The sequence below is a fragment of the Lodderomyces elongisporus genome, chromosome 8, assembly GCF_030384665.1.
Source record: "Lodderomyces elongisporus chromosome 8, complete sequence".
In the NCBI taxonomy this organism is placed as follows: domain Eukaryota; kingdom Fungi; phylum Ascomycota; class Pichiomycetes; order Serinales; family Debaryomycetaceae; genus Lodderomyces; species Lodderomyces elongisporus.
In genome coordinates this window covers 398,730-422,908 of record NC_083680.1, presented here as the reverse complement: position 1 = coordinate 422,908, position 24,179 = coordinate 398,730, and the positions used below count along the sequence as shown (strand labels likewise).

The window sequence follows — 24,179 nt, the reverse complement described above, 5'->3', positions numbered from 1 at the left end:
ATTACTATTTGCTTTATTTTCTACTGGTCTATAATACTTAATATTCTATGCTATATAGATGCAGTCATGGTTAATGTCCGGATGCATGTTGCACATCTTTGGCATGTGCCTCTAATAAGTCGCTTTGGAACTTCATTAATTTAGCTTTGAGCTGTGGAAGAAGGTGTTTCTTAATCTGAGCTGCATGCTCTGCTGCGTTGACTTCAAATTCATACTCGTCTTCATCTTGATCATGAACAAACTCGGGGAGCGTGATTGTAGCTTTGCTGCTCTTTCCCTCGCTGTTTTCCTCATCCTTCAAGTTCTTATCGAGACTTGACACCGAGAATTGTAGTCTCATATCGTATATACACAATACTTTTCCCTTTCTTTGAGTCACATCGCAATCTCCAGTGACTGAATCGATTTCGGTGATGACAAATTTATACTCATCATTTTCGAAAGTTGTATTCTTGACATTTGCAGTGAAATATTCTTTTGACCACGGAAGACAGTTTTTGTCTACCCAATGCCTAGTAACATGTTAGCATCATATCAACATGAAAGATAAAAATGAAAAAAAAAAAAAAGATAAAAAGAAAATAGATCAAAAAAGAAAAAAGGAAGATAAAAAAAAGATAAAAAAGGCAAAATGATGGTTGGCGGTGGTAAAGGGGTAAAAGAAAGATTGAAAGAAACAAAAAATTGGAAAATTCCAGTAATCACACAAGTGCTGAGATGTATAGTTTGATTTTAAACATACCAGTTGTTAGGATTATGTACTACCATGGTTTATTTGTTCAGTCTTCTTTTGTAAGTAATGTAATAAGCAAAGGGTTCAGAAGAAAGTGGGTGTTTAGCGAGTGATGAAGTTCCCTTTAGTATATATGAGATGTGCATCTAATTATCCTAGATCATAAATTACCATAGATTTCTTAATATTCATCATTTCGCGATTTGTCAATCTGCAAAGCTTTTTTGGCTGTGAACTTCCTTTTTAAAAAGAAAGGAAGGTTCCAGAATTCTCAAGGCTAAGATTCGCGAACAAATATTACTAGTAAGTTTTGAGTTTATTTTATTTTTATTTTTAGTCTTTTTCTTCTTTTCTTCTTCTTCTTCTTCTTCTTCTTTACACGTTAATTCTTACTTAACTCTATACTAATACAACCCATATGTAAAGTTTTGTTTCAGAATCATCTTTGATTGTGAATTCCCAATCTATGTGTGTACAATTGTACACATATGTAATCTATACATCTACACTCCATGCGTAAGGACTTCGAGCTCTTAGCGTTTCGCCATATTTGTAGAAAAGAAACGGGATGGGAATCAACAAGCACGCAACCAATGCGAGTAATGTAGTAGCCCACTGGATTCCCATACCTTCATACATTTGAAGTCCAAAAAGAGGGAATACTGCACTCATAACAGACCTCACAAAAGAATTAGTCGCCATACTCGAGGCAGCATATAATCGATATGTTTCAACTGTATAAGCAAAAATTCCATTAAATACCAAAATTGTACCAGCACCATACACTGCAGAGCCTATCATAGGTGCAATCCAATGTACGTGAGGGTAAGATGTCCACGCTATTATGAAGAGACCAATAGGAACAACACATACACCTCCCATTAAAGGTATAAATCTAAACTCTGGCTTGGCCACACCGTTGTTTTTGGTTAGCAATTTCAAATAAAGTTTATCGATAAAGTATGGTGAAATCAAACACGTCAAAAGCATACCAATAATCAATCCCAAAAAAGAAAGACCTTGCTTGCCCAAATCGAAATGATATACTGTGGAGAAAATGTATGGAAAAGCAACAAAGAACAAGTAAACTATCGCAAGCGTGAAGCCAGAGTAGAAACAAAGCACCATAGTCATATTGTCGCCAAACAAGAGCAAAATTGGTCTCTTTGAGCTCATGAGTATACTTTCGTATAAAGTAACTGTTTTCTTCTCAATCTCTGCGTAATATCGTTGGTCTCCAGTCTCTTTCCTCAATCTCCTGGCCTTGCGTTTCAAGTTAACGGGCTCATAAGTTTCTGGAACAAATATGATTACAAGTGCCAATAGCAAGCCCGACCAAATTATCAAGACGTAAAAAGTCCATCGGAAATTGAGATGGCTATTAATAAAACCACTGAGCAAAGGGCCAACACCGGGGCCAACAAAGGGAGAAACAGAATACATGACTAAAGCCAATGCAAGCTCCTTGTTTGCGTCTTTTCCCTCAGATTTTCTTGCTTTGAATAGGTCAGAAAATGAACCAGACGCCACACTCATAAAGCTCAGACCAAAAAACCCACTCATGAATCTTCCAAAAATCATGCCTCCTATATTGTTGACAAAGGCTGTGAGGAATTCAAATGCAATCATCACTGACAAGCCTAAAATGTATACCATTTTACGGCCATGGAACTCGCTTATCGGTGATAAGAAAATACCCCCAGTCCCTAAGCCCAAGATAAAGAATGAAATCCCTAAAACACTTACTTCGTGGCTAACATGAAAGTGCTCCATAATGTGCGATGAAGCTAGCGACCACAGCGAAGAGATGCAAGTGACGCACAATGACCCAAACGAAATGATGCTGACTATGGCCCATTTGTGAGCTCTGGATAAACGAGCTGCATCTTCTTTATCATCAGTACCATCAAATACCACCATGAATTCATCTAGTTCCTTTACTTTATCAATTGATTGCTCTGGGCTTGCGGTCGATGAAGATGGTGATAATGAATGTGGTGGTGAAGCTGGGACCAAAATGGATTCTGATGCTGATGCTGATGCTGATGCTGAGGAAGAGCTTCTGCCACAAACATCTTGATTTGACTTTGTAATTTGTAGATGAGACTTTCTATTCTCTAAATCCAAAGACTCCATCACATACGGGTTTTCAAGTTGAGTTTAATTTTATCCAATGTTAACTACTTCTGACTTCAAATCGCATGAGTTACGGTACTTTAATTTATTTTGCACATATATTTATATATATATATAAATATATATATATATATTGTTATAAGTATTGATATTGTTACTGCTTAGAGTTTGCGGAGATGAGGCTTTTCTCTATTGATGAGTAAGCATGAAAATGAAAATCCGTTTCTGTTTTGTATTTTTTTTTTCTTTTTTCTTTTTTGGTTTTTTATGTTGACTCCTCATTACAATACCCGAACTTGGTATCTGTCGGGCCGAGCGTCAATCTCTTGGCAGAAACATGGTATAAAGCGGCTGAATTTTTTTTTCATCTCAATTTTCGTATTTCTCCATTCATTGTCAATCTACATTCAAATTGAAAATTGGTTCAAGAATTAAGTCTGGATTGCTTTTTGAAAGATGAATTGATGTACTATGATATGAGCTTGGAAACTATTTACATGTTTTTAAACAGACAAAGATTGGATATATACTATATAGAAAGTTGTCTAATCCAACAATTGAACTATTTCAACAGTGATCCGGAGATTCTCAACAACCCCGACTGTTTGGCTATTGTTATCTTTATTGGATACTTCAATGTGCCATCACCCGCTGACTCGTGCTATGAAACATGTGTTCCTTGCAGAAGAGAGAGAGAGAGAGAGAGAGAGAGAGGCGTTTTAATCATTGTATGACTCTGTTGGCAATTTATGACCAATTTATCCAAGAAATATTGATAACGGTCGCATTGTATTTCACCCAATGCAAAATCACAACTTCCTAAGGATCACTTCCTATAATACTAGTCATATACTTCTGGATTGATATATGAAAAAGAAAAGGCAACTCTTCTCCCTCCCCTACAAAAGAAAAAAAAAAGGAGGATCGATTAAAAAACAAAGATCCAAAAATAGAAAGAAAACAAGGACGATGGAAAAATAAAAAAATTGAGCGCGTAAGTATTTAGTCAAAATTGAAGTAATTTTTTTTTTCCTTCTTTCATTCTTTCTCTTCTATTGTTATTTTTCGTTCGAGTTTGCGCTCGAGGGGTCCACGGTGATCAAATTTCAAGATAAACACATTTGTCTTGATACCGTACCACAACTTGTTCATTGCTTTGCTTACTGAACAGTACGAGAATCGCTGCTTTCAAACACCAGACCTTTTCCTATATATATATATATATACACATACACACATATATACACATACATACCCAAAAGGAAAATCTATCTGTTTGTTTCCAACGTCAACGCCGCTACATCTACCATTACTATAATTTGCTACTTTTCTTTCATTTCTTAATATTCTTTTATTTTATTTTTCTTTTGGCAAGAGTCTCAACATGTCCGTGTCTTTAGACAAGGAGGCCGTCAGCCTCGATGACTTGGAAAAATCAACAGCAATGTTGTCAAGCACTTCTGGTAGTCTAGTCCAAGATAACTATCAGCTACATCCCAGCTCAAAGCATATCCTTAAACGGTTATACATTGCGTTGCTCATTGAAGCGACAGCCTCGCTAACAATATACTACCACTATGCCAATATCGGTGCCGTCTCACCCATGCTCGCACCTACAATCTTGGGGTGCTCTTCTGGAGCCTTGGCGCAATCAATAAATCAGTTCCAGAGAAGGAAGTTTACAATAAACAAGATTCTTAAATTTATGATTTGGGGAAGCATTAATGGATATTTTACAGTAGCGTGGATCAACATTCTCATGAATAATTTTGATAGTCTAGTCTACAGAATTTTGGTTGACCAAGCCATTGGCGCACCAATTTTCCAGCTTATTTTTAACATCTTGAACACTTTATGGGATCTGGGCGAATTATTTTCAAAATCTACTAGAAATTCCTACATAAAGTCCTTGAAGTACAGCTACTGTTATTGGCCATTCTTTAGTGTCTTCCTGTTCATGTTTGTCCCGCACACAATGATGTTTCCTTGCAACTGTCTAGCAAATTTGATCTGGAACATAATTTTGAGCAAGCTAGCATAAATTTTTATTGTTTGTTTTTAGTTTTTTTTCTTCCCATTTTTGAATCACTATTTTTTATTCTTTATTTAGTTCTTGGGCTACTTCTAGTTATCTAAATTTAGTTAGAGATCTAGCTCTGAAACTAGATGATGTCAACGCCAGTGGCAATTTCAGTAGCAAAAAAACGCATACATACATATATATATATATATATAACATAGATAGAATAGATTGTACAACTTTATCAGTTTACTTCTTAAATGACTTTAATGGATCGCGCTTCTTTGTGCCCTTTGACTTCTTTCTGTACTTGCCCACTTTATTCTTATGAAATGGAATAAAGCCCAAGTTTTTCACATCCAGCCTTGCGCTTTCTGGCAATAGGTATTGAGGGGTCCTCTTCAAATGTGCTTGAACCCTAGCAGGATGTAACTCCTTATCGTGTCTCAAACTGGCCAAATCACGTGGGTTCTCTTGGAAAAAACGTTTAAGCTTTTCTGAGTTGATCAATTCATTCTTTAATTCCTTTACACGAGCCTCTCTAATAGCTGTTTGGGTAACAGCTCTAAATGCATCATCGGCACGATACCTAAAACCTTCAACTTGCTTCATATCAAATTGATATGGCTTGATTTCGAACCCATTCTTCTGCTGTTGCTTAACTATTCTATTCAAAACCTTTTCGTCCTTTTTCGCAGACCGCAATGAAGCTGTCTTGTGCTTACCCACCTCTTTCTCGGGGATCACAAATGAGAGAGCCATGCCTGACTTTCCTGCTCTTGCAGTTCTACCTACTCTGTGAACATAAGATTTTGAAGTTGTTGGTAAGTCAAAGTTGAGAACACATGCAACATTACGGAAATCGACACCACGCGAAACACCATACTCCTTATCCTTTTTGCTGGAATGTTTTTTATTCTTTTCATTCTTTTTCAGAACTTCTTTGTGTTCTTTATTGTTATTGTTATGGTTATTGTTGTTGTTGTTGTTGTTTTGTTGTTTCTTTTCATCAGCATCAGCAGCATCCTCGTGCTCCTCTTCACCTTCGTCAACTTCGTCAACTTCTTCTTTTTCCACTGAAATGTCGTCAGTTGCAATCAAAAGATGGTAAACATTCTTGTTAAACTCTTCAACAATATGCAATCGCGAGTTTATAGGCAACTCGCTATTCAATATACAACATCTGATACCAAATTGCTCCAAAAATAGTTTAAGTCTGTATCCTCTATCGATATTATTGACAAAAACAATTGTCTTTCCCTTGATCAAATTCAATTTAAAAATCACATAACTCAACAAGAATTTGTCAAACTCGGTGGTTTTGGCATAGAATTGGACAAGTTTGTTGTTGTTGCTCTGGTCATCATCCAACTTGAGAATCGCTGGCTTTGTGCAAAATTTAGCCTTGAGTTCATTTAAATCATCATTCACCGTAGCTGACATCAAAAATGTTTGCAAATTCTTCTTTACTGGCAAATACGACTCCAATTTTTGCAAATCATCTTTGTACCCAAAACTCAATATCAAATCAACTTCATCGATGGTAAGGTTTTTCACTGTGCTCAAATCGATTATATCTTTTCCTTCGTGTGCTTCCAATGTCTGTATTAATTTACTTGGTGTGGAGATAATAATTTCTGGCTTGTTGATCAACAATGACTTTAAGACCTGGTCACTATAGTTTGATGATAAGTTCAAAATGCCAATCTTGTTGTTGCTGAATTTAATGAGCTGTTCCATAAATTGGTATACTTGATTAGACAATTCTCTCGTGGGTACAAGAACCACTGATTGGGTCCCCAGTTGGCTCCCCTGTACCATAATGTTTTGTATTATCGGAATAGCATATGCTGCAGTTTTACCTGATCCAGTTGATGCTTTTGCAATAATATCTCGTTTTTCCTCCAAGGCCAATGGTATAGCACTGCTTTGGATCAACGTGGGATTTTCAAAACCTAGCTTATCGATGGCTTGTAAAAGCCTGGGATCCAAATTTAACGAATCCCATGTAGTCTCGTCATCTAAATACGTCTCTGACGCAGCGGTTGTTTTGGTGGATTTCAAAGACATTTAGTGTTGTTTTAGAAAATAGGATAAGGCAACTATTTGTTGCTCTATATCTTTCAGATTTAAACTTGAGATGAGAAGGGCATCTAGAAATCTTTCTTAAAAGAGCACAAACTAATTTTTTTTAACATATTTTTTTTTTGTCTCTCTCTCTCTCTCTCTCTCTCTCGCTCTCGCTAGCTCTCTTCTCTCGTCCTCTTTTTTTTTGTCTTTGATTTTTCTTTTCCGTATTTTGCAACAAACACCTCAATTCTATGAAGAAACTACATGATTGAAAACAAAAAAATAAAAAACCTCTTCTTTATAAAGAGCTGAACTATCTAGAGCTGAAACATTCATAATCGTTAATGCTTAATATGTTGCTCATTCCTCAGAAAGAAAAGAAAAGAAAAAGTTACTTTTTCTTTCGTTGAAACAATTAAGCTACAGTAGTTTTAAGATTGTCATTTTAGGTATTTACACTTTGGGAGCAAGAACATGCAAAAAAAAAAACAAAAAAAATTTAAATTAACACACATATTCGCAAACAAATTCGCTAACATTCATAAATATCCTGTAAAGAAGATAAATGCAATGGAAGTTTGCATCTTGTTCACACCACCAAATTGTTCATTTTCCATATGCAAAGACACATCTTTCAATTATATTTTTGTTAGTGTTGATAATACTACTGTGAAGCCAACATAGTTACAATGGCTATTTAATTTTCAACAAAAAGGGCGTGTAGCTCAGTTGGTAGAGCGCTTGCCTTGCAAGCAAGAGGTCTAGAGTTCGATTCTCTACTCGTCCATTTATTTTTTTCTTTTCCTTTCTTTCTTTTTTTTAAGAGGTCAACACTTTTGAAATAATGGTCTAATGCTCAATTCTCTGCAAAGGATACGTCAACATTTAGTTTTTGAAAAATGCCATCCAATACAAATCTTTTTGTTGGTACTTGATTTAGTGGAAGATGTGTTTTCTTCATTTTGTTTAAATTATCAATTTTCAATTTTTTTCTTTTTTTTTTTAAAAAAAATCTATTACTTGTTAAAAAAAACATTTTATATAATTACATGAGTGTGCCTATGTTCATCACTTTCGAAACGCTCGATTTTCCTTTGGACCAACTGGTAAACTCTGTCGGGGAGTTATTGTATGTTGATGGGGTCCATTTGTTGAAGCAGAATTAGAACCAGTAACGGGTGCTGAGGCAGATGAATCTATTGACGAATTTGAAGAGAATAGCTCTGTATTCAACCTCGGAGTAGGACGAGGACCAATAGTTGAGCTTCGCCCTAGTCTCGGCCTAGCCTCTAGATCTGAATTTTTCTTATTGCTGGTAAAACTTTTACCAGTCACGAGCCTTTTCAATTGCGCTCCAATATATTCAGCATTATTACCCTCCTGCTGATCATCATCATCATCATCATTGTTATTGTTATTGTTATTGTTATTGTTATTGTTATTGTTATTGTTATTGTTATTGTTATTGTTATTGTTATTGTTATTGTTATTGTTATTGTTCTTGTTATTAATATTATTATTGTTGTTATAGTTACTGTCACCGCTAGCGCCATAATCAGCACCGTAATCACTATTCACATTCGTAACATTAGGTTCACCTGATGAATTCTTCCTACTTGTTAATGCACTTCCGTCTGCAATTGATCGTTCCCTAGCAGCAGGAGCTCCCATTCCATAAACAGGGAAAACTCCCTTGGGCGATTTTGATGATCTAGCTGAACTAATACTACGCATTGTATTTTGTGATCCCACTCTCGATAACCCAGAAGACGTTCTTTCTCGTTGAGCTAATGAGTGCGGTGATCCACTTAATCCAATTGGTTCATATGCTTGTGCATCATTCTCTGAACTTGAAAGACTATCGGGCGGGGAACTCTCCAATTTTTCATTCTCTTGAACTTTCTTTGCTCCATAATCATCCTCGTCATTAGGTTGGTTATCAATAATTTGTCCATCAAACTGTGGTTTTCTCCTTCTAACAACTCTTGAGTCTTGGTTCAACTCTGGTTGTTCATCTCTGAATTCGTATTGTGGCAAGTTCAACTTCTTCTTATCTCTTTCTACAACAAACAAGTGCAAATACCAACAAATAACTATTCCAAAAAAAGAGCCACCAATGATGTTTCCCAAAGCCGCCGGTACAAACACTTTCCAAGCTAATTTGGCCATGGCCACCGGTGCACCTTCGATTTTGCCGATAATAAGTATAGTCATATCTGCAACTGCATGCGTGTACCCAAGCGTGACAAATGAAAAAACCGGGATAACCATCATCAAGAATTTAACATGAAGTGGTTTCACCATGAGCTGTAAATAGATGGCCATGCATACAAAAAAATTACCAGCACTGGCCCTAAGCAATGTTTGAACAAACAGCGGTGCTGCCTTTTGGAAAGCTAGTTCCCGTGCAGCATTTACAATGTCTGTCGTTGATGCCGTGTTTGAATAGTGGAAAATGATGAAGCCGACAAAAATATTCCCCACCAAGTTAAACCAGTAGCTCACAAACCAACTGATTAATAAGTCCACTATCGAGACAGCTCCTCTGCACAATGCACAGCTGAAAAATAAGATGTTTGAATTGAACAAGTCAACACCCATGACGACAACATAAAAAAGACCAAGAGGGAAAAACAACCCACTGAGCATGTGTAATATACCTGGGTTTTGTTTGTATATTTCTGGTAACAGTCCTTGAACGACTATGGTGAGCATCCCCCCTGTACTGAAGAGCATTCCCGCAATAATTGAATTGACTATCAACACATCGATCTGGAGTCTGGCTTTCTTCATCGCTGTGGCTACCACAGCTAGTGCCGCCTCATAAGTGGTGAGATATGAGTTGTCATCCATTAGCTAGTGGTCAGTTGAATAACCGTGAAATGATATATTCCGTGAGCAAAGCAGTTACTATTTTTTTTTCGTTTCGTTTCGTTTCGTTTCGTTTCGTCTCGTTTCCTTTTTTTTTTTCTTTCTTTTCTTTTCTACCTCTTCCTATTTGTCTTTTTCTGTTTGATCAGCTCTAATCAAATGGAAAGTGGGCTTTGCTCAATTTATGCTGTCAAGTTATTTTAGTGTGTAGATAAATCGGGATCTCAAACAATAGAAGAAGCTATTAAAAAAAAAAAACCAAAAAAAAAAAATTATAAATTAAATTATATATGTGTATATACATAATAAATATAAAAAACAAAAGAAATAAAAAAATAAGATTTGAAAGGATGATAGATCGGCCGTTTCGCTTTTTTTGGCGCTAAACGGATAATCTTTACGGGGTTCTCGAATAAAAGGTCAAAAAAGAGAGAAAACAAGATTGAAGAATAGTGATTTGCGCGCAATACATTTGGTCATTCGTGGTCCGCCAGATATAAAAGTGTTTTTGTTGCGCAGGTTGTGGCATTTTATGTGCAGCTTGCATCTACCAATATTCTTTTCATTCTTTTCATTCTTTTTCTTCTTTCTTACCCCCCTTTGAAAAATTGGGTAAACTTGAACAAAACGACGAAAGAATGGAGAATAGATTAAAAGTAAAGAAATAGAGAAGTTGTATTTCAGTCTCTGAAAATTTTACATGCTTTTGTTTAAAAAAAAATAAATAATAACAATAATAACAATAATAATAATAAATACATAATGGTTCCCAGAACCAATCTGAGCTTTTATGGCTCAGAGTCGAATAATATACTACTACCAAAAGTGAAGGAGGTATTTGCTGTATCTGACAAAGGCTCCTGTGCTTCTTGCGACGGACAGGACTCTTTTTTACTCTCTTTGTCATAATTATTCTCCTCTTTTTCCAGTTCCACTTTATTTGAATGGGGAACTTCTTCTTCTTCTTTTTCTTCTTCTTCTTCTTTCTCCTTTTCTTCTTCATTGACAACTAAAATGGTTCCATCGACGTCTTCAAGGCCCTTGCTCGAACCATTGTTTAACTTTTCGGCTTGGCTAACTTTGGCTTTACTTTCTCGAAACGACTTTCTTGCTTGTTTCACCAAGGTTTTAAATTCCAGCTTATACTCTTGCATCCATTCGCTTACCAGAAAATTCTTTTCAGTAATCGATCGCGAGCTTATTGACCCATTCCCAAAACCAGAACTTCCACTTTTCTTACTAAAACCCAGATGCGCTAGCTCCCATTTATGTAGCTTTTGACGCAACACTCTATCCGAAACAGGATGGTTGCTGTCTAAGTTGGAGTTGTACAAAACAAAGTATTGATTGTATCTGAGCTCAAGCTGATTTCGAGTCCCACTCATAGGAATGTGCAACTGAGAAAGCTTCTCCTTCAACTTGACAGTACTTAACGATGAAAAGTCCAACTTCTGTAATCGCTTCGGCTCTTTGCTATTGGGCTTTCTTGAGTGCTCAAGCTTCGGAGGGTCTCGCAAACCATATTTTTGAGAAGCGTCCTTTTCTCCAAATTTCGATAAAGATGAGCTTGATTGTGCAACTGGCACTGGAGAAGGCGATGCAGAGGGCGACGAGGTCGAAGCTGTTGCCCCAGCTGTTGCAGCTTGGAAAAATGATGATATCGATGATTTTGGCCTCTTAGATGGTTCTGGACTTGGCAGTCTAAATGGCAGACCGCCACTATTAAGACAAGCATCAATGTGCGTTCTTTGTAGTTTCTCAGCTGTCATTCTCCTAGAGCAGATAGGACACTCTACTAAACCATCATTCAATTCAAGTTTACTTTCTTGATTCTTATCGTCAACTTTCTGTTTCTTACGCTCAGGTTCAATAGTTTCATACTTGTAACTACTTCGTGTTTCTCTAAAAAGTTCCTTTGTAACAATCACATCTGAATTTTCTGTAGGTAGCACTGTACTACTTTCATTGCTACTACCGTTGCCAATTTCCTTGCTATTGCTATTATTGGTATCTTCATCTTTTTCCACTTTGAGATACTCCAAGAGACGCGGTCGTAATTTGGCATAGCACCGTACAATCTCTTCTAATAGCAGGTCTTTTTTCAAATTACTCTCAAACACTTCAGTCTTGCATAGTGGACACAAATTATTTGTGATAAGATACTCACGAATACATTGTGAACAAAATGTATGATTGCAAGATGTGATCACTGGTGCGTTGAAGAACTCCTTGCATATATAGCATCTCTCTAACACATCTAGCTCCGCTAAAGCAGGTATGTGGGTATTCTTGAAATCTGACAGATCAGTTATATCTTCATCACTATATGAAAGATGGGCCATCGAGATCGGATTGTGTTTTTTTCGGCGTTGAAGATAAAGTTAAAGACAGACTCTTTATTCTTTATTTTTTTTTTTTTATTTTTTTAAAGAATCTTGGGTCTTTAGATTGCAGCATCATCATTAAACACGCGTAAAGATTATGACGCGAATAAGGCAGGTGGGCGTGAACGTAAGCTACCAATAGATAAATTCAACAACAATAAACAGAGAGCAAAAAAAAAAAACGGATCTTGACCCCTCTCCAGCTCCCTCCATCCCTACAATTGCTACGACAATGATTATAAATGTAAATGTAAATGTAAAAAAAAAAACAAAAAAAAAATAATAAATGAAAGTGTATATGAAAGTATGAAAACTAAAAAAAATTGTAATTGTCTGCTTATCTGTCGCTTCTAATATACAAGTAAAAAGATAATATCTAAGTAGTTTAAAGTTCATCCTTTTCAGCAGGGTTCAGTGTTGTTGCTGCTGCTGCTGTTGTTGTTGTTGATGAATCTGATGGAGTGGTTGAGGTCAGCAAAGATTTGGGAGCCAGGGATGCAGCATCACTCTTTTCCAAAGTGTTACTGATTGCACTTACCTCTTCTGCAGGACTCACATTCTCCTCAGCTCCAGTGTCATTCTTCAAAGGAGTCTTTGAAGCACCAGGTTCTTTCAAACTCTCAACATTTCCAGGTTTAACTGTAGGTTCGTCACCAGGCGTACCTACATTTGTATCAGTATCCACCGAATCAACCAAGGCAGATGATACATCATCTCCGGCAGTACCATTCACTATTTCAGAAGAAGAAGAAGAAGAAGAAGAAGATGGAAAAGAAGTACTAGTTTTTGACTCAGCTGATTGTTCTTGAGACAATTGTGATGTCAGTTGCTTAACATCGTCCTTCCCAGAGGCAACTTGCACAGAAAGAGCAGATTGTTCTTGCTCTTGTGACGATGGCTTTTCCTCCTTTGTTTCATAATCATTTGGAGCAGTATGAGATTGAACAGAAACTATTGTCTGTTCAGATTCTGGAGAAATTGACGAAAGTAACTCTGTACTGCTAGATACGGTCTTTGAAACAGATAATTCAAATGACACTTCTTCCATCAAGGATACATTTTGTTGGCCAGCAATTGGTTCACCCGTTGCCTCCAATGGTGGAGCAGGAATCTCTTTTTCCTCTGGTACGTCTTCCAAAACAGCTTTTGCAATAGACAGGATAGGGGTTACACTATATGAAATAGCGGCTTCTTTTGAAGCAGAAGGCTCTTTAATATCGAATGCAGTTGCTGACTCCCCTACCAACTCTTCTGCTGCAACTTCTTGTATCTCAATTGGTATTGAGCTCGTTGTGCTTGGTGGCTCCACAATATCATCAGTGGACAATGAAATTTCTACGCCGGCTTCGGATGCTGATTCAATTGGATTCTTAATTTCTTCAGAAGCTTCAGATGAATGACTCAACCGAGAAGAGATCAGTTCAATAGATTCTTCTTGATTGGTATTTTCTTCAATGGCATTTGAAACTTGATCACTGATAGCTGATTCAACTTTAATTTGCTCTTTTGGTAAATTAATTGATTGTTCAATCTCAACGTCAGTCGAGCTCTCATGTGTAACTTGTGAGTGTGTTGTACCCAGAGGTTCATTTACAATTGGTTCAACACTGAAGGAGAGCGTTTCGTCCTTCACTTTTGCTTCTTCAGCAGGTATGTCGTGTTTAACTATTTCGGAAACCACAGCTTCAATGCCAGTTTCAAGTTTAGTGGCTACATTTTCAGTTGGTACCGAACTGGTTTCGCTGTTTTTAAGTGACATAGCACCTGCTGAACTTGAGTCTTCCTTATTTGCAACCGGTGTTGTTGAAGATTTAGCTGAAGATTTAGCTGAAGATAAGTTTTGCAATGTCGAATCAGAAGTCGGCTCCGATGATGGGGTCTCCGTCGAGTCAACAACCTCGCTAACAAAAGATTCAATGGAGTGTGTAACATACTCTGAGTTCCAGTATTTTTCGCTATTAAAGCCTGGTTGATTAGTTACGTCATCAAGATTTTTAGTGACTTCAACAACAATGTCATTTAATGTGTCTTTAGCTTGATCTATGATATTGGTTTCATCAAGTGCTCCACTATTAGATGCACCGGAAATAGAAGTTGCTGTTGTTGTTGTTGTTGTTGATGCTTCCTTTGCTTTAACAAATTTTTCAGTATAAAGTTCTAGACCGTGCTTCTTTGCGAGGTCTGCATATTCAATAGCCTTGACACCATATTCACCAAGATATTGTTGTGCCAAAGCATAAAATATTTTTCCGTATTCCTCAGCATACTGTAATCCAACTTCAGCATACTGTAACCCAACTTGGCTATACTGTTTAGAGTATTCAATAACCTCATTCAAATGGCCTGTTTCACGACCCTTTTGAATACCTATACCCAATGCCAATATCAACACAATCGTAAACAAATATTGGAACAAAGTACCAATGATCGACTTACCTGAACTGTAGTTAGCTGGAATGCGAATGACATGCAAAGTGTTGGCAGCACTACCTGTCGCTAATTTGCTTCCATTGGGTGAAAATGTCACACTAGTGATTGCAAATGGATGCAACTTGTTAAAAGTTTGCAAAATTTTGAAACTTGACAATTTAATCAATGTGACCGATAAGTCATTTCCTGCTACAGCAACAAGATCCTGGTTCACAGAGAGATCCATACCAACAACATTGTTGAATTTTTTAGAAATCAATTGTTGTTGTGTAATTTTTTGCGAGGTCAAATTGTATCTGAGAAGCACGGCACCCTTGCCGTTTTTGTAGCTAGCAGATATGAGGAGCTCGTAGTTGCTGATGTATTTCACCTTCGACAAGGTGAAATTACCAAGCTGTTTGTTCAAAGCCAAACTGGATCGAGAAGTAAACGTGACTGAATTGGTTTGGGTCGAGAATGTAACAATACTCGTTGCTGTGATGAAAGACAACACTTCTCCATTATTCGGACTTAATGCAAAGTCTTTGATTTCACTAGAATCAGTTGGTTGATATTTGTATTTCAATTCAAGGTATTCCGGGTTAAACAAGTACAATACCGAGGGGGTCCTTGAGGTCATCAAACAACCAATGCTGTTGTCCTGCGCAATTCTAATAATCTTAGGATACTCTTCAGCATCGCCACTAATTTCTGGTTCAAATTGTGCCGCATCAATAAATGTCAAATGCTCATTTTTGTTGTATGTATATTTTCTCACATTGTTGTTGATGCTCATTGACTTAATGAGTTGTGAGCTTTGATTGCATCCAACAATAACATCAAATTCGTTATCATCGAGTCTCACTGCATCTATACACTGCGGCGAGTCTTCGTTTGAAGGCAATTGGACCTCTCTAAATTTCTGCAATCTTCTCTTGGGATCCGCAACTTTAAAACTACACTTGACTGCAGTAATTTTGTTGGGTATGCCATTATTTCCCTCGCCACCTCCACCAGTGACCAAAACAGTTTTGTTGTTGATAAACTTGGCACCTAAAATGGGATAGCCAACATCAATAGTAGCAAACTCCTTAAGAGCCATCTTGAAAATGTGCTGAAAAAAAGAAGAACAAAAAGTTTTTGTAGTCTTAATGGTACGTTAAGCTTCGTTACTTTGTTGCTTTGTTCTTTTTCAATTGAGTTTTTTTCCGAATGGAAACGGTGTTGATGTATATAGATTTTTGATTTTAAACAAAAAAAAAATTAAGAAAAATTAAACTATATTGGGAGGCAACGCGCAAAAAAAAGTTCTACGACATAAACACTAGTCTTAACACATATCCTGGTCCTAGTAATTGGCACTGCCATGACCCATTCAAACAAAAGAGTGCGTAATTGGCCATATACCTAAAAGAAAAATAATACTATATATATATATATATTTGTACATAATAATTAACAAGGCACTTTGTTTTAGATATTGCTACCAAATGAGATTTAGAACTTGCGGCTCAACTAGAACCAACATTTGCCGATTGAACAATTGATAACACACATCTTGTATGAGTCAAAAGAATATTGAATATTTACTTCATGAATATACTAGAGTAATGCCGAAACCAACGAAATAAACAAAATAGAATATTAAACAAAGTACAAGTTGAAATACAGATACAAATTGAAATAGTAAATTGAAATTGAAATTGAAATTGAAGTTGAAGTTGAAGTTAAATTTAAATTCAAATTCAACTACAACAAATTAAGTTTAATATATTTTAGTGGAAACATTCTTGCTAGAGTTAGTGGATCAAAGTTTATTAGGTAAGAGATTACAAACATTTCAAAATATTTAAAAGGTGAGATAATTCCAACAGAAGTGTACTTTTACTTTGTAACCATGAAGTCACTACTTACAATCCTGTCACACGTTGCACATGGCTACGTTGGGAATCGAGCGATTACTTTTCCTTTGCAATATATGGGATGGGATGTTGATGCAATTAATACAACAAATTACTCAAACCATCCAGGGTACGGTTCGCTCCAAGGTTCCGCAGCAACTGTTGAATCTACCAAAGATGTCTTACGAGGATTGAATGAGGTGATGGGGTTGAGTGTATTTGATCTAATATTAACTGGATATTGTCCCAATGCAGACGTGCTTCTTGCAGTCAAAGATGAAATCACTAAAGTGATTCAACAAAATCGACAGGACAACATTAGCACTCCAAAATGGATAGTTGATCCCGTGTTGGGAGATAACGGGAAATTATACGTGCTGGATCAACTCATACCAGTATACAGAGACATATTGTCGACCGGACTTGTTTCCTTAATTACTCCTAATCAATTTGAATTTGAAACATTGAGTGGTTCAAAGATTACCAGTTGGGATGATTTGGTGTTGGCTTTAAGGGATTTTGCAGACACGTATCATGTTGAGAATATAGTGATTTCATCTGTAAATGTTGCAGGTCGACTATATTGTGTTGCATATTCACATGGAGAGTTGCAAAAAACCGCTATAAATCAAATTAGTTGCGATTTCAATGGCTGTGGTGATCTCTTTACTGCATTGGTTGCTAATGATTTCTACAAGAGTGGTTACAAGATCACCGAAAAACTGATCGAAACCGTGCTTGACACCTTGCATAATGTGCTCCAACTAAGTTACGAAATTGAATCGGAAAAGTTGGCTTTGAAACCAAAAGTAGTGAAAGATATAAGGATTGTTGCTGCCAAACAGTATTTTCGAGATGACTCTGAGTAAAAAAATTCATTTTTAACAAGATGCTTTTTTTTTTAACATAAAATTGAATTTTGATGGGATTAAACAAAGAGTAAAGTATCTATAAGCTGCTCTTTAAAGTGAATAGAGTTAAAGTGTTGACTATGTTCATTGACTATATTTATTGATTAATTTTTATCTATTTATTCTTTTGTATTCCTATCCTCTCCTTTCCTCCGCCCCACTAATTGCGTCATTTATAAAAAAATTTGGTTGGGTTCACGGGTTCTCTTCTTCTTTTTTTTTTTTTTTATTTTATTTTTTTAATTATTCCGACCGAGCCTCAGAAAAGGAAGAAAAAGTCACAAAAAGTCACAAAAATTCCCATGATCGCATTAGCTAGCTACCGATAAGCCAATGTTCAACTTCCCCTCTCTCCTACCCCATCTATCCAACTGTACAGATTGAGATTATCATACAACAAACAACAACAACAACAACAACAACAACAACAGCAGCGACATAATACTTTGATGTATTTCTGATTAAAAGCAAGACAAATACTGTATTCAAGTACCAAGCTCGATGTTACACATTACCGAGAAGGAGCAAACTAGAGGGCTGCGACAGCTGGAGAAACGAGGCAAAAGGTTATTGCCACCGCTGATAAAATTCATTTGGTTTTGCCTAATTTCAGCAGCATGCGTTGCCGCAACTACATTTTACTGGCTTCGACTATCACCTGTACACAACATACACAAACATTCTCTTAACTCATCTTTCGAGGACAAGGGAGAAGATGGCACATTACAGTTGAAGCATATATTCCATCACGGAGTTGGTGAAAAGGATTATAAAATACATAAAAGGCTAGATGTCACACAAGAGTATCTTATTAAACACTCAGCCTATTTCCAAAACATGGTCAACGAGCAACAACAAGAAGTACAAGAAATACAAGAGATACACAAGAGACACGAAAAACAAGAAATACAAGTAAAATATGGACCAGACCAAGAATATAATCAAACAAACACTGCTCTGAATAGCGTGGGCACGGAATACAAATCAAGGCTTAGCACTAATGAGTATGATTGGCCCGATGTGCATCGTGGAAAGAATCCATTTGATATCCAGCTTCCATTTAAAAACAAACAAAGTATCGCCAGACGAATCAAGCATCGTAATGAGCCATTTTTCATTGAGAGTTATCTCGACTATGCTCGCTCAGTCAATGGAGATGCCCTGATTTTGAACCGAATAAATTTAGAGTGGATTGATGATGATATTAATATCCCAAATATTACCGATAAAGATACGATTGTTACATTGGCTACTATTTCATCAAATGCATATGTTCGATTCCCGCAAAATGATGATGACAAGAAGAAATCGGACTGGACAGATGTTGGTGGTGGGTGGATTCCTGATGAGGAAAATAATGATGTCAATTTTGGTTGGGAAGATGTTGGGTTACGTGGCCATATATTTGTAAGCAAGGATAACAAGACAGTTGTTATTGGTATAAAGGGGACATCGGGTGCTGGATTACCTGGTGGAGGAAGTGATGAGACTACAAAGAATGACAAGACAAATGATAATTTACTTTTTTCGTGTTGTTGTGCTCGAGTAGGGTACATGTGGACAACTGTTTGTGATTGTTATGAGAAAGCTTACACGTGTAACCAGGATTGTTTGGAGAAGGAGTTGCGTAGAAAAGATCGGTATTACGAAGCGGCATTGGATATCTACAAGAATGTAACTGCCATTTATCCACCAGAGACTACGGATATATGGGTGACTGGTCATTCATTGGGAGGTGCTTTGGCAAGTCTCTTGGGTAGGACATATGGGTTGCCTACAGTTGCTTATGAGGCTCCTGGTGAGATGTTGGCACTGAAACGCCTTCATCTTCCGCAAGCCCCAGGCTTGCCTAGACATTTGGAACATATTTGGCATATTGGCAATACTGCTGATCCTATATATATGGGGGTGTGCAATGGTGCTTCCAGTAGTTGTAGTTTAGGTGGCTATGCGATGGAAACTGCGTGTCATACAGGATATCAATGTGTTTATGATGTGGTGACGGATTATGGATGGAGAGTGAACTTGTTGAATCATAGGATACATACGGTGATTGATGATATAATTTTGGTTTATAATGAGACTGCACCATGCGTGTACCAAGCCCCATGTCGAGATTGTTTCAATTGGAGGTTTGTCTCGCACGACGATAAGGAGTGAGAAGTTAGCGGCGAAAGAGAATGAAGGCAATTTTTTTGAGGTTTCTTATAAGTTATTTGAGGTTTCTAGCATTTGTGTTCCTGTTTCTTTTTTTTTTCAATTTCAATTTCAATTTCATGTTAATGTTCATGTTCATGTTCAATTTATTTTTATATTTATTTTTATTTTTATTTTCAATCTCTATTTCAATTTCTCTTTACCTTTTCATCTTTCATTTATACTCAATTCAGAGATATATATATAAAATTTACTGGTTTTTTACTTGAGTAATTTGGTTCTTTCAAGAAAAAATGTAGGATGTAGAAGATGAGGTGGATAGAGATGAGTTATATAATATAAGGTGTAATATCGTTGTGAGAATTGTATTGGTCTCTTTCTCTCTCACTCTCTTTCTATCTCTCTATCTCTCACTCTGTGTGTGTGTGTAAGCTTGCCTCTCGTGCATTTTGCATTGTTTATGGGCTGTGCGCCAAATAGGTTTAATTAGTATCTTTGATTAAAGAGAGAGAGAGAGAGTGAGTGAGCGCATGACCATAGCCAATAATAGCAATAAGTGTCTAGTGTTTAGAGTCTATTATCTACTGTCTAGTGTCTAGTGTGTAGCTCCGTGTGGAACCAAATCCAATTAGGCTGAATACAACGGTATCGATATGGCTGAGCCAATAGATCATGAAATTTCACTCTCCTTGTGAAGCTTTGTTTCGAGTATTATTTGTAGTTTCAACACATCGGGCAAGGGGGTATGTAATACCCCGTTGGTAAAGAAATTGTGACTACTAACGAATGAACAACACACCAGCCGTACTACTTCCATATTTGTCTTATAGTACGGCTCACAATAAACCAAACAAAAATTTTTATTTATAGTTTTTCCCTTTTTGGGGGGGTGAGGGTGAGGTGAAAGAGAGTGGGAGGATATTCTCCAGTATTCCAAAAGGAGACACAAGTGAGGCTCAAACTTATTGCTCTATACTTTGTTTTTTTTTTTCTTTTTTAAATTTTCCATTGTTTTTGTGTAGTAACCAGCAATCCTTTTTATTGTACTTTGTACTTTCATTTTTAGCGCTGAATGAAAACGGAGACAAAATTCTTTTTTCGTCTGTTTTTCTTTCTTCTCTTTTCTTCTTTTTATTTCTTTTTTTTTTTATGTTATTTTTTATTTTATTTATATTTTTTTATTTTATGTTTTGGACCAGAAAATAAAAAAGATTAAAATTTAGGAGAAATAATGGATGGGAGAAATGGGGCAGGAAGGGAAGTAGAAGAAGCGGAGGGGAGAGGTGAGGAGAAGAGTGAAAAAAAAAGTTGGACCATGCTCATAACAATATATGTATCAGCCGTCTTGTAACCTTTCTTTTTTTTTTCACAATTGTTAGCTAGAACTTTAAACTCTTACAAGTTGATGGGTAGTAGATACTATTACTACCAAGTAAAAAGCAGTGGAGTAGAGGTAGAATTTGTATATATAAGTAGAAGTACATATATATATTTTTCTTTCGTCAAGGTTTTCTGTGTCTCTGGGGGGGGGGGCGGGGGCTCAGACAGGCAGGCTGACCTATGACACAAAAAGCAAATGGAACTATAAAAAAATTTCAGCTTGAGCCTATTGTTTCTCGAGGAGAAGGAAAAAACAAAACAAAACCATAACAACAACGACAACGACAAGAACAACAACAACATCAACAACACAATGCATGCTACGTAATACACACACCTATATATAGATACAGATTCATACAACTTCCATACTATTAAGCTTCGAATTTCATTACCCATCATCCTTCTTGCATTGAAAAGTCATGTTGGAAATAAAAAAAAAGAACTATTTTTTTTATTAAAAAAAACCGTACAAACGTCAAAGCCTTCTTTCTTTGTTAATGATTTTTTTTTATTTGTTAATTTCTATGTAGATAATTTTCCTACTTGACTTTACTTCATTTATATTCTCTGCTTCTTTCTTTCTTTCCCATTTCTTTTCTTCCTCTTTTCCTTTTTCTCTTTTTCTCTTTTCCTTTTTCTCTTTCCTTTTCTTTTTCTTTTTCCTTTTCCTTTTCCTTTTTTTTTTTCTTTTATCCTTTTTCCTACTCTTTCTTTCAATTTCGAAAAAAAAACAACCTACAGTTTTCTTTACGGTGTATTTCCACTAATTAACTATACCTATTAACCACCAATTGACTTACAAATGAAAGTAGTGGCCACATTCTTCAATTTGTTTTTCCTAGCCGGTTCGATCCTTTTGTTGATCTTTACCGTGCTCTCGGGTTCTTCAAAGCACTTTCCACTTAATAAATTCTACTGGCTCGAGGCTGACACCTCAGACATTACCAGAGCACCAGCCGATTTATCAGCATGGACTTTTTGGGGTGTTTGTGACAAGGCAGACTATAGCAATTGTTTGTTGGGCCCAGCATATCCAATTTCACCAGTTGACAATTTCGACACTACAAGAAACGTTCCTAAAGATTTCATTGATAATGAAAACACTTATTACTACTTGAGTAGATTTGCATTTGCCTGCTGTTTAATTGCATTGGGCTTTGCTGGATTGGCCTTCCTTATTGATATTTTGGGCTTTTGTTTTGCTATTATCGACAAGGTTGTGATCTTCTTGGTCACTGTTGCATTATTCTTTATGGCTGCTTTTGCTTCGTTCCAAACTGCAGTCGTTGTATTGGCCAAGAATGCATTTACTGATGACGACAGACATGCCAAAGTTGGTGCCAAGGCCATGGGTATTATGTGGGCAGCCTTTGTCTGTTTGCTCATTTGCTGGTTCATTACATTTGCTGCCAACATTGCCAACAGTTACAAGAAGCATGCGCAAAGAGTTAGGGAAAGAAAACAACAGCAACAATATGAACAAGGCGGTAACCATCCATACGATACAAACGAGAAAGTTGGTGCATCCGCACGCGATGACTCTTCTTTCGTTAAGTCTAGAGACCATGAGGCTGGACAAGCACTTCACGACGACACCAACACTGGCGGTATTAGATTTTTCAAAATCAAGAGAAACCAAAAGCAAGTGGATGACGAATCAGCTTAATGGTGAATAGTGAACAGTGAACAGTGAACAACGAGCAATTAGCAATGAGCCAGGTTGACATCCTTTAAGCCTAAACTCAGGTGAGCGAGGCAAAACCATTGACCAAGTTTGACCAAGTTGAGCTCTTTCACTGAATATTAATACCCCTTTCCCCCCCTCCCCCAATATATATACACACATTTTTGTTTTTCCAAACGTTGTTTCTAGAATCGGATTTTTTTGAGTAATTGTGCTTACCGAAATGTCATGAATGTTTTGTTGCATGATATATAAAACGGTGCCAGTTTTCCTTTTCAATACCAAATATAATTAATCTTTCATAATTATTAATAAATTTATTTAATAGTTTTTTTTTTTTTGTTATTATTTTCTTTCTTTGTTCATCAATTACCTTGTAGCCACTAACCATCCAATGAGTGGACCTTTGTATTATAAGTAAATCTTCAGTATATGTTATATAGTGCTGTGTTTGTTGATTACTTTGTACAAAGATAATAATGGAACGTGCGAGTTTCTCTTAGTTTGTTGTATATAGATATTTGACGGTTTTAGTTTTTTGCTGCAAAATTTCGATTCAAGCAAAAGATACCTATACTAGGTACATGTCATACACACTTCATACACACTTCATACACTTATACACACTTCATACACATTCCAATTTCAAATGAGCAAGACTCTTGATGAATGTTAAATAGCTTGTCACCCAACGGTATTTAAACCAACAAGCGTGAATGTTTCTTTCTCAAATGCTTTGTTCATATCACCCATTCTTTTCATTTTAGAATCTATTTACTATTATGCTTTAGATAATCTCTTCCAAAGAGGTGAAGAGTAACTTTCCCTTTCAAAAGTTCTTAATATTCAATTCCATCTCAACCATTAAGAGGATTTCAAAAAAACAAACAAACAAACATGGGGATTAAGGATAGATTACGGAAATCTACTGAAGAAACATGGACCTACTCCTCTTTCGTAATACTAGTTTCCTTTTTATGGTGTTTGCACAAAGACAATGAGATTTAAACCCCAAGAAAGGTGGTAATGGTACATCGCAAAGAAATTAATTGTTCCTTTTTTTTTCGAGAGTTGGCCAAGTATTAAATTTAATAAAATTGAATTGCAAAAGAATGGGGAGCAAGTTGGGAGGAGAAGAGATTTGTGGAAAAGGAGTGGGGAAATAAATTGGAGTAACCATGACTGTAAATGAAGCCTGGCCAAAAAAGAAAAGACAAAAGAAAAAAAAAAAAAAAGAAACCAAAAAAGTACAACCAGAAAGAAAAGTAAGGCAAAACAATAGGGGTAGAAGAGCATAGGGATGGGGATTGGAGATGGGGTTTTTTTTTATACAGAGTAGAGCTATACTTGGCACATATGTTGCGAGGACAAATGGAAGGGCAGATCGAGGTGAAGTGGGGAAGAAAGAATGGAGCAACAACAACAACAACAGCAACAGCAACCGCAACAACAACCACAACCACAACAACAAAGTGAAGAAGAAACGACAAAAAAGAAAAAGCTTGTCCTTGTCCGCATAA

At 36.5% G+C, this 24,179-nt stretch overlaps 10 protein-coding genes and 1 non-coding gene across 11 annotated transcripts; 5 read left to right on the top strand and 6 right to left on the bottom strand. All coding sequences in view use genetic code 12, as the record gives it.

Moving 5' to 3' along the window:
* Positions 1-70: 70 nt before the first annotated feature.
* PVL30_005498 (uncharacterized protein) lies at positions 71-768 on the bottom strand (the record flags this gene model as incomplete). Its single annotated transcript, XM_001523901.2, has 2 exons — positions 71-512; positions 743-768. 2 exons carry the CDS (start codon positions 766-768, stop codon positions 71-73), a joined length of 468 nt encoding a protein of 155 aa, XP_001523951.2.
* A 460-nt stretch (positions 769-1,228) lies between these two features.
* On the bottom strand, positions 1,229-2,869 carry PVL30_005497 (uncharacterized protein; the record flags this gene model as incomplete). The annotated part of the gene is made up of 1 exon (XM_001523900.2): positions 1,229-2,869. The coding sequence occupies one exon, from the start codon at positions 2,867-2,869 to the stop codon at positions 1,229-1,231; it is 1,641 nt and encodes a 546-aa protein (XP_001523950.2).
* Positions 2,870-4,253: 1,384 nt separating this feature from the next.
* PVL30_005496 (uncharacterized protein) lies at positions 4,254-4,910 on the top strand (the record flags this gene model as incomplete). The annotated part of the gene is made up of 1 exon (XM_001523899.2): positions 4,254-4,910. The coding sequence occupies one exon, from the start codon at positions 4,254-4,256 to the stop codon at positions 4,908-4,910; it is 657 nt and encodes a 218-aa protein (XP_001523949.2).
* A 228-nt stretch (positions 4,911-5,138) lies between these two features.
* DBP9 (ATP-dependent DNA/RNA helicase) lies at positions 5,139-6,959 on the bottom strand (the record flags this gene model as incomplete). Its single annotated transcript, XM_001523898.2, has 1 exon — positions 5,139-6,959. One exon carries the CDS (start codon positions 6,957-6,959, stop codon positions 5,139-5,141), a length of 1,821 nt encoding a protein of 606 aa, XP_001523948.2.
* Positions 6,960-7,673: 714 nt separating this feature from the next.
* Positions 7,674-7,746, top strand: PVL30_005494. The gene has a single exon. It is a non-coding gene; the product is annotated as a tRNA-Ala (tRNA).
* A 281-nt stretch (positions 7,747-8,027) lies between these two features.
* PVL30_005493 (uncharacterized protein) lies at positions 8,028-9,812 on the bottom strand (the record flags this gene model as incomplete). Its single annotated transcript, XM_001523897.2, has 1 exon — positions 8,028-9,812. The coding sequence occupies one exon, from the start codon at positions 9,810-9,812 to the stop codon at positions 8,028-8,030; it is 1,785 nt and encodes a 594-aa protein (XP_001523947.2).
* An 806-nt stretch (positions 9,813-10,618) lies between these two features.
* RAD18 (E3 ubiquitin-protein ligase rad18) lies at positions 10,619-12,172 on the bottom strand (the record flags this gene model as incomplete). Its single annotated transcript, XM_001523896.1, has 1 exon — positions 10,619-12,172. One exon carries the CDS (start codon positions 12,170-12,172, stop codon positions 10,619-10,621), a length of 1,554 nt encoding a protein of 517 aa, XP_001523946.2.
* Positions 12,173-12,599: 427 nt separating this feature from the next.
* SED4 (vesicle formation at the endoplasmic reticulum) lies at positions 12,600-15,725 on the bottom strand (the record flags this gene model as incomplete). Its single annotated transcript, XM_001523895.2, has 1 exon — positions 12,600-15,725. One exon carries the CDS (start codon positions 15,723-15,725, stop codon positions 12,600-12,602), a length of 3,126 nt encoding a protein of 1,041 aa, XP_001523945.2.
* A 795-nt stretch (positions 15,726-16,520) lies between these two features.
* BUD17 (bud site selection protein) lies at positions 16,521-17,393 on the top strand (the record flags this gene model as incomplete). Its single annotated transcript, XM_001523894.2, has 1 exon — positions 16,521-17,393. The coding sequence occupies one exon, from the start codon at positions 16,521-16,523 to the stop codon at positions 17,391-17,393; it is 873 nt and encodes a 290-aa protein (XP_001523944.2).
* Positions 17,394-17,936: 543 nt separating this feature from the next.
* On the top strand, positions 17,937-19,595 carry ATG15 (Putative lipase atg15; the record flags this gene model as incomplete). The annotated part of the gene is made up of 1 exon (XM_001523893.2): positions 17,937-19,595. The coding sequence occupies one exon, from the start codon at positions 17,937-17,939 to the stop codon at positions 19,593-19,595; it is 1,659 nt and encodes a 552-aa protein (XP_001523943.2).
* A 2,182-nt stretch (positions 19,596-21,777) lies between these two features.
* On the top strand, positions 21,778-22,641 carry SUR7 (Eisosomes component; the record flags this gene model as incomplete). Its single annotated transcript, XM_001523892.1, has 1 exon — positions 21,778-22,641. The coding sequence occupies one exon, from the start codon at positions 21,778-21,780 to the stop codon at positions 22,639-22,641; it is 864 nt and encodes a 287-aa protein (XP_001523942.1).
* Between the last annotated feature and the right edge of the window lie 1,538 nt (positions 22,642-24,179).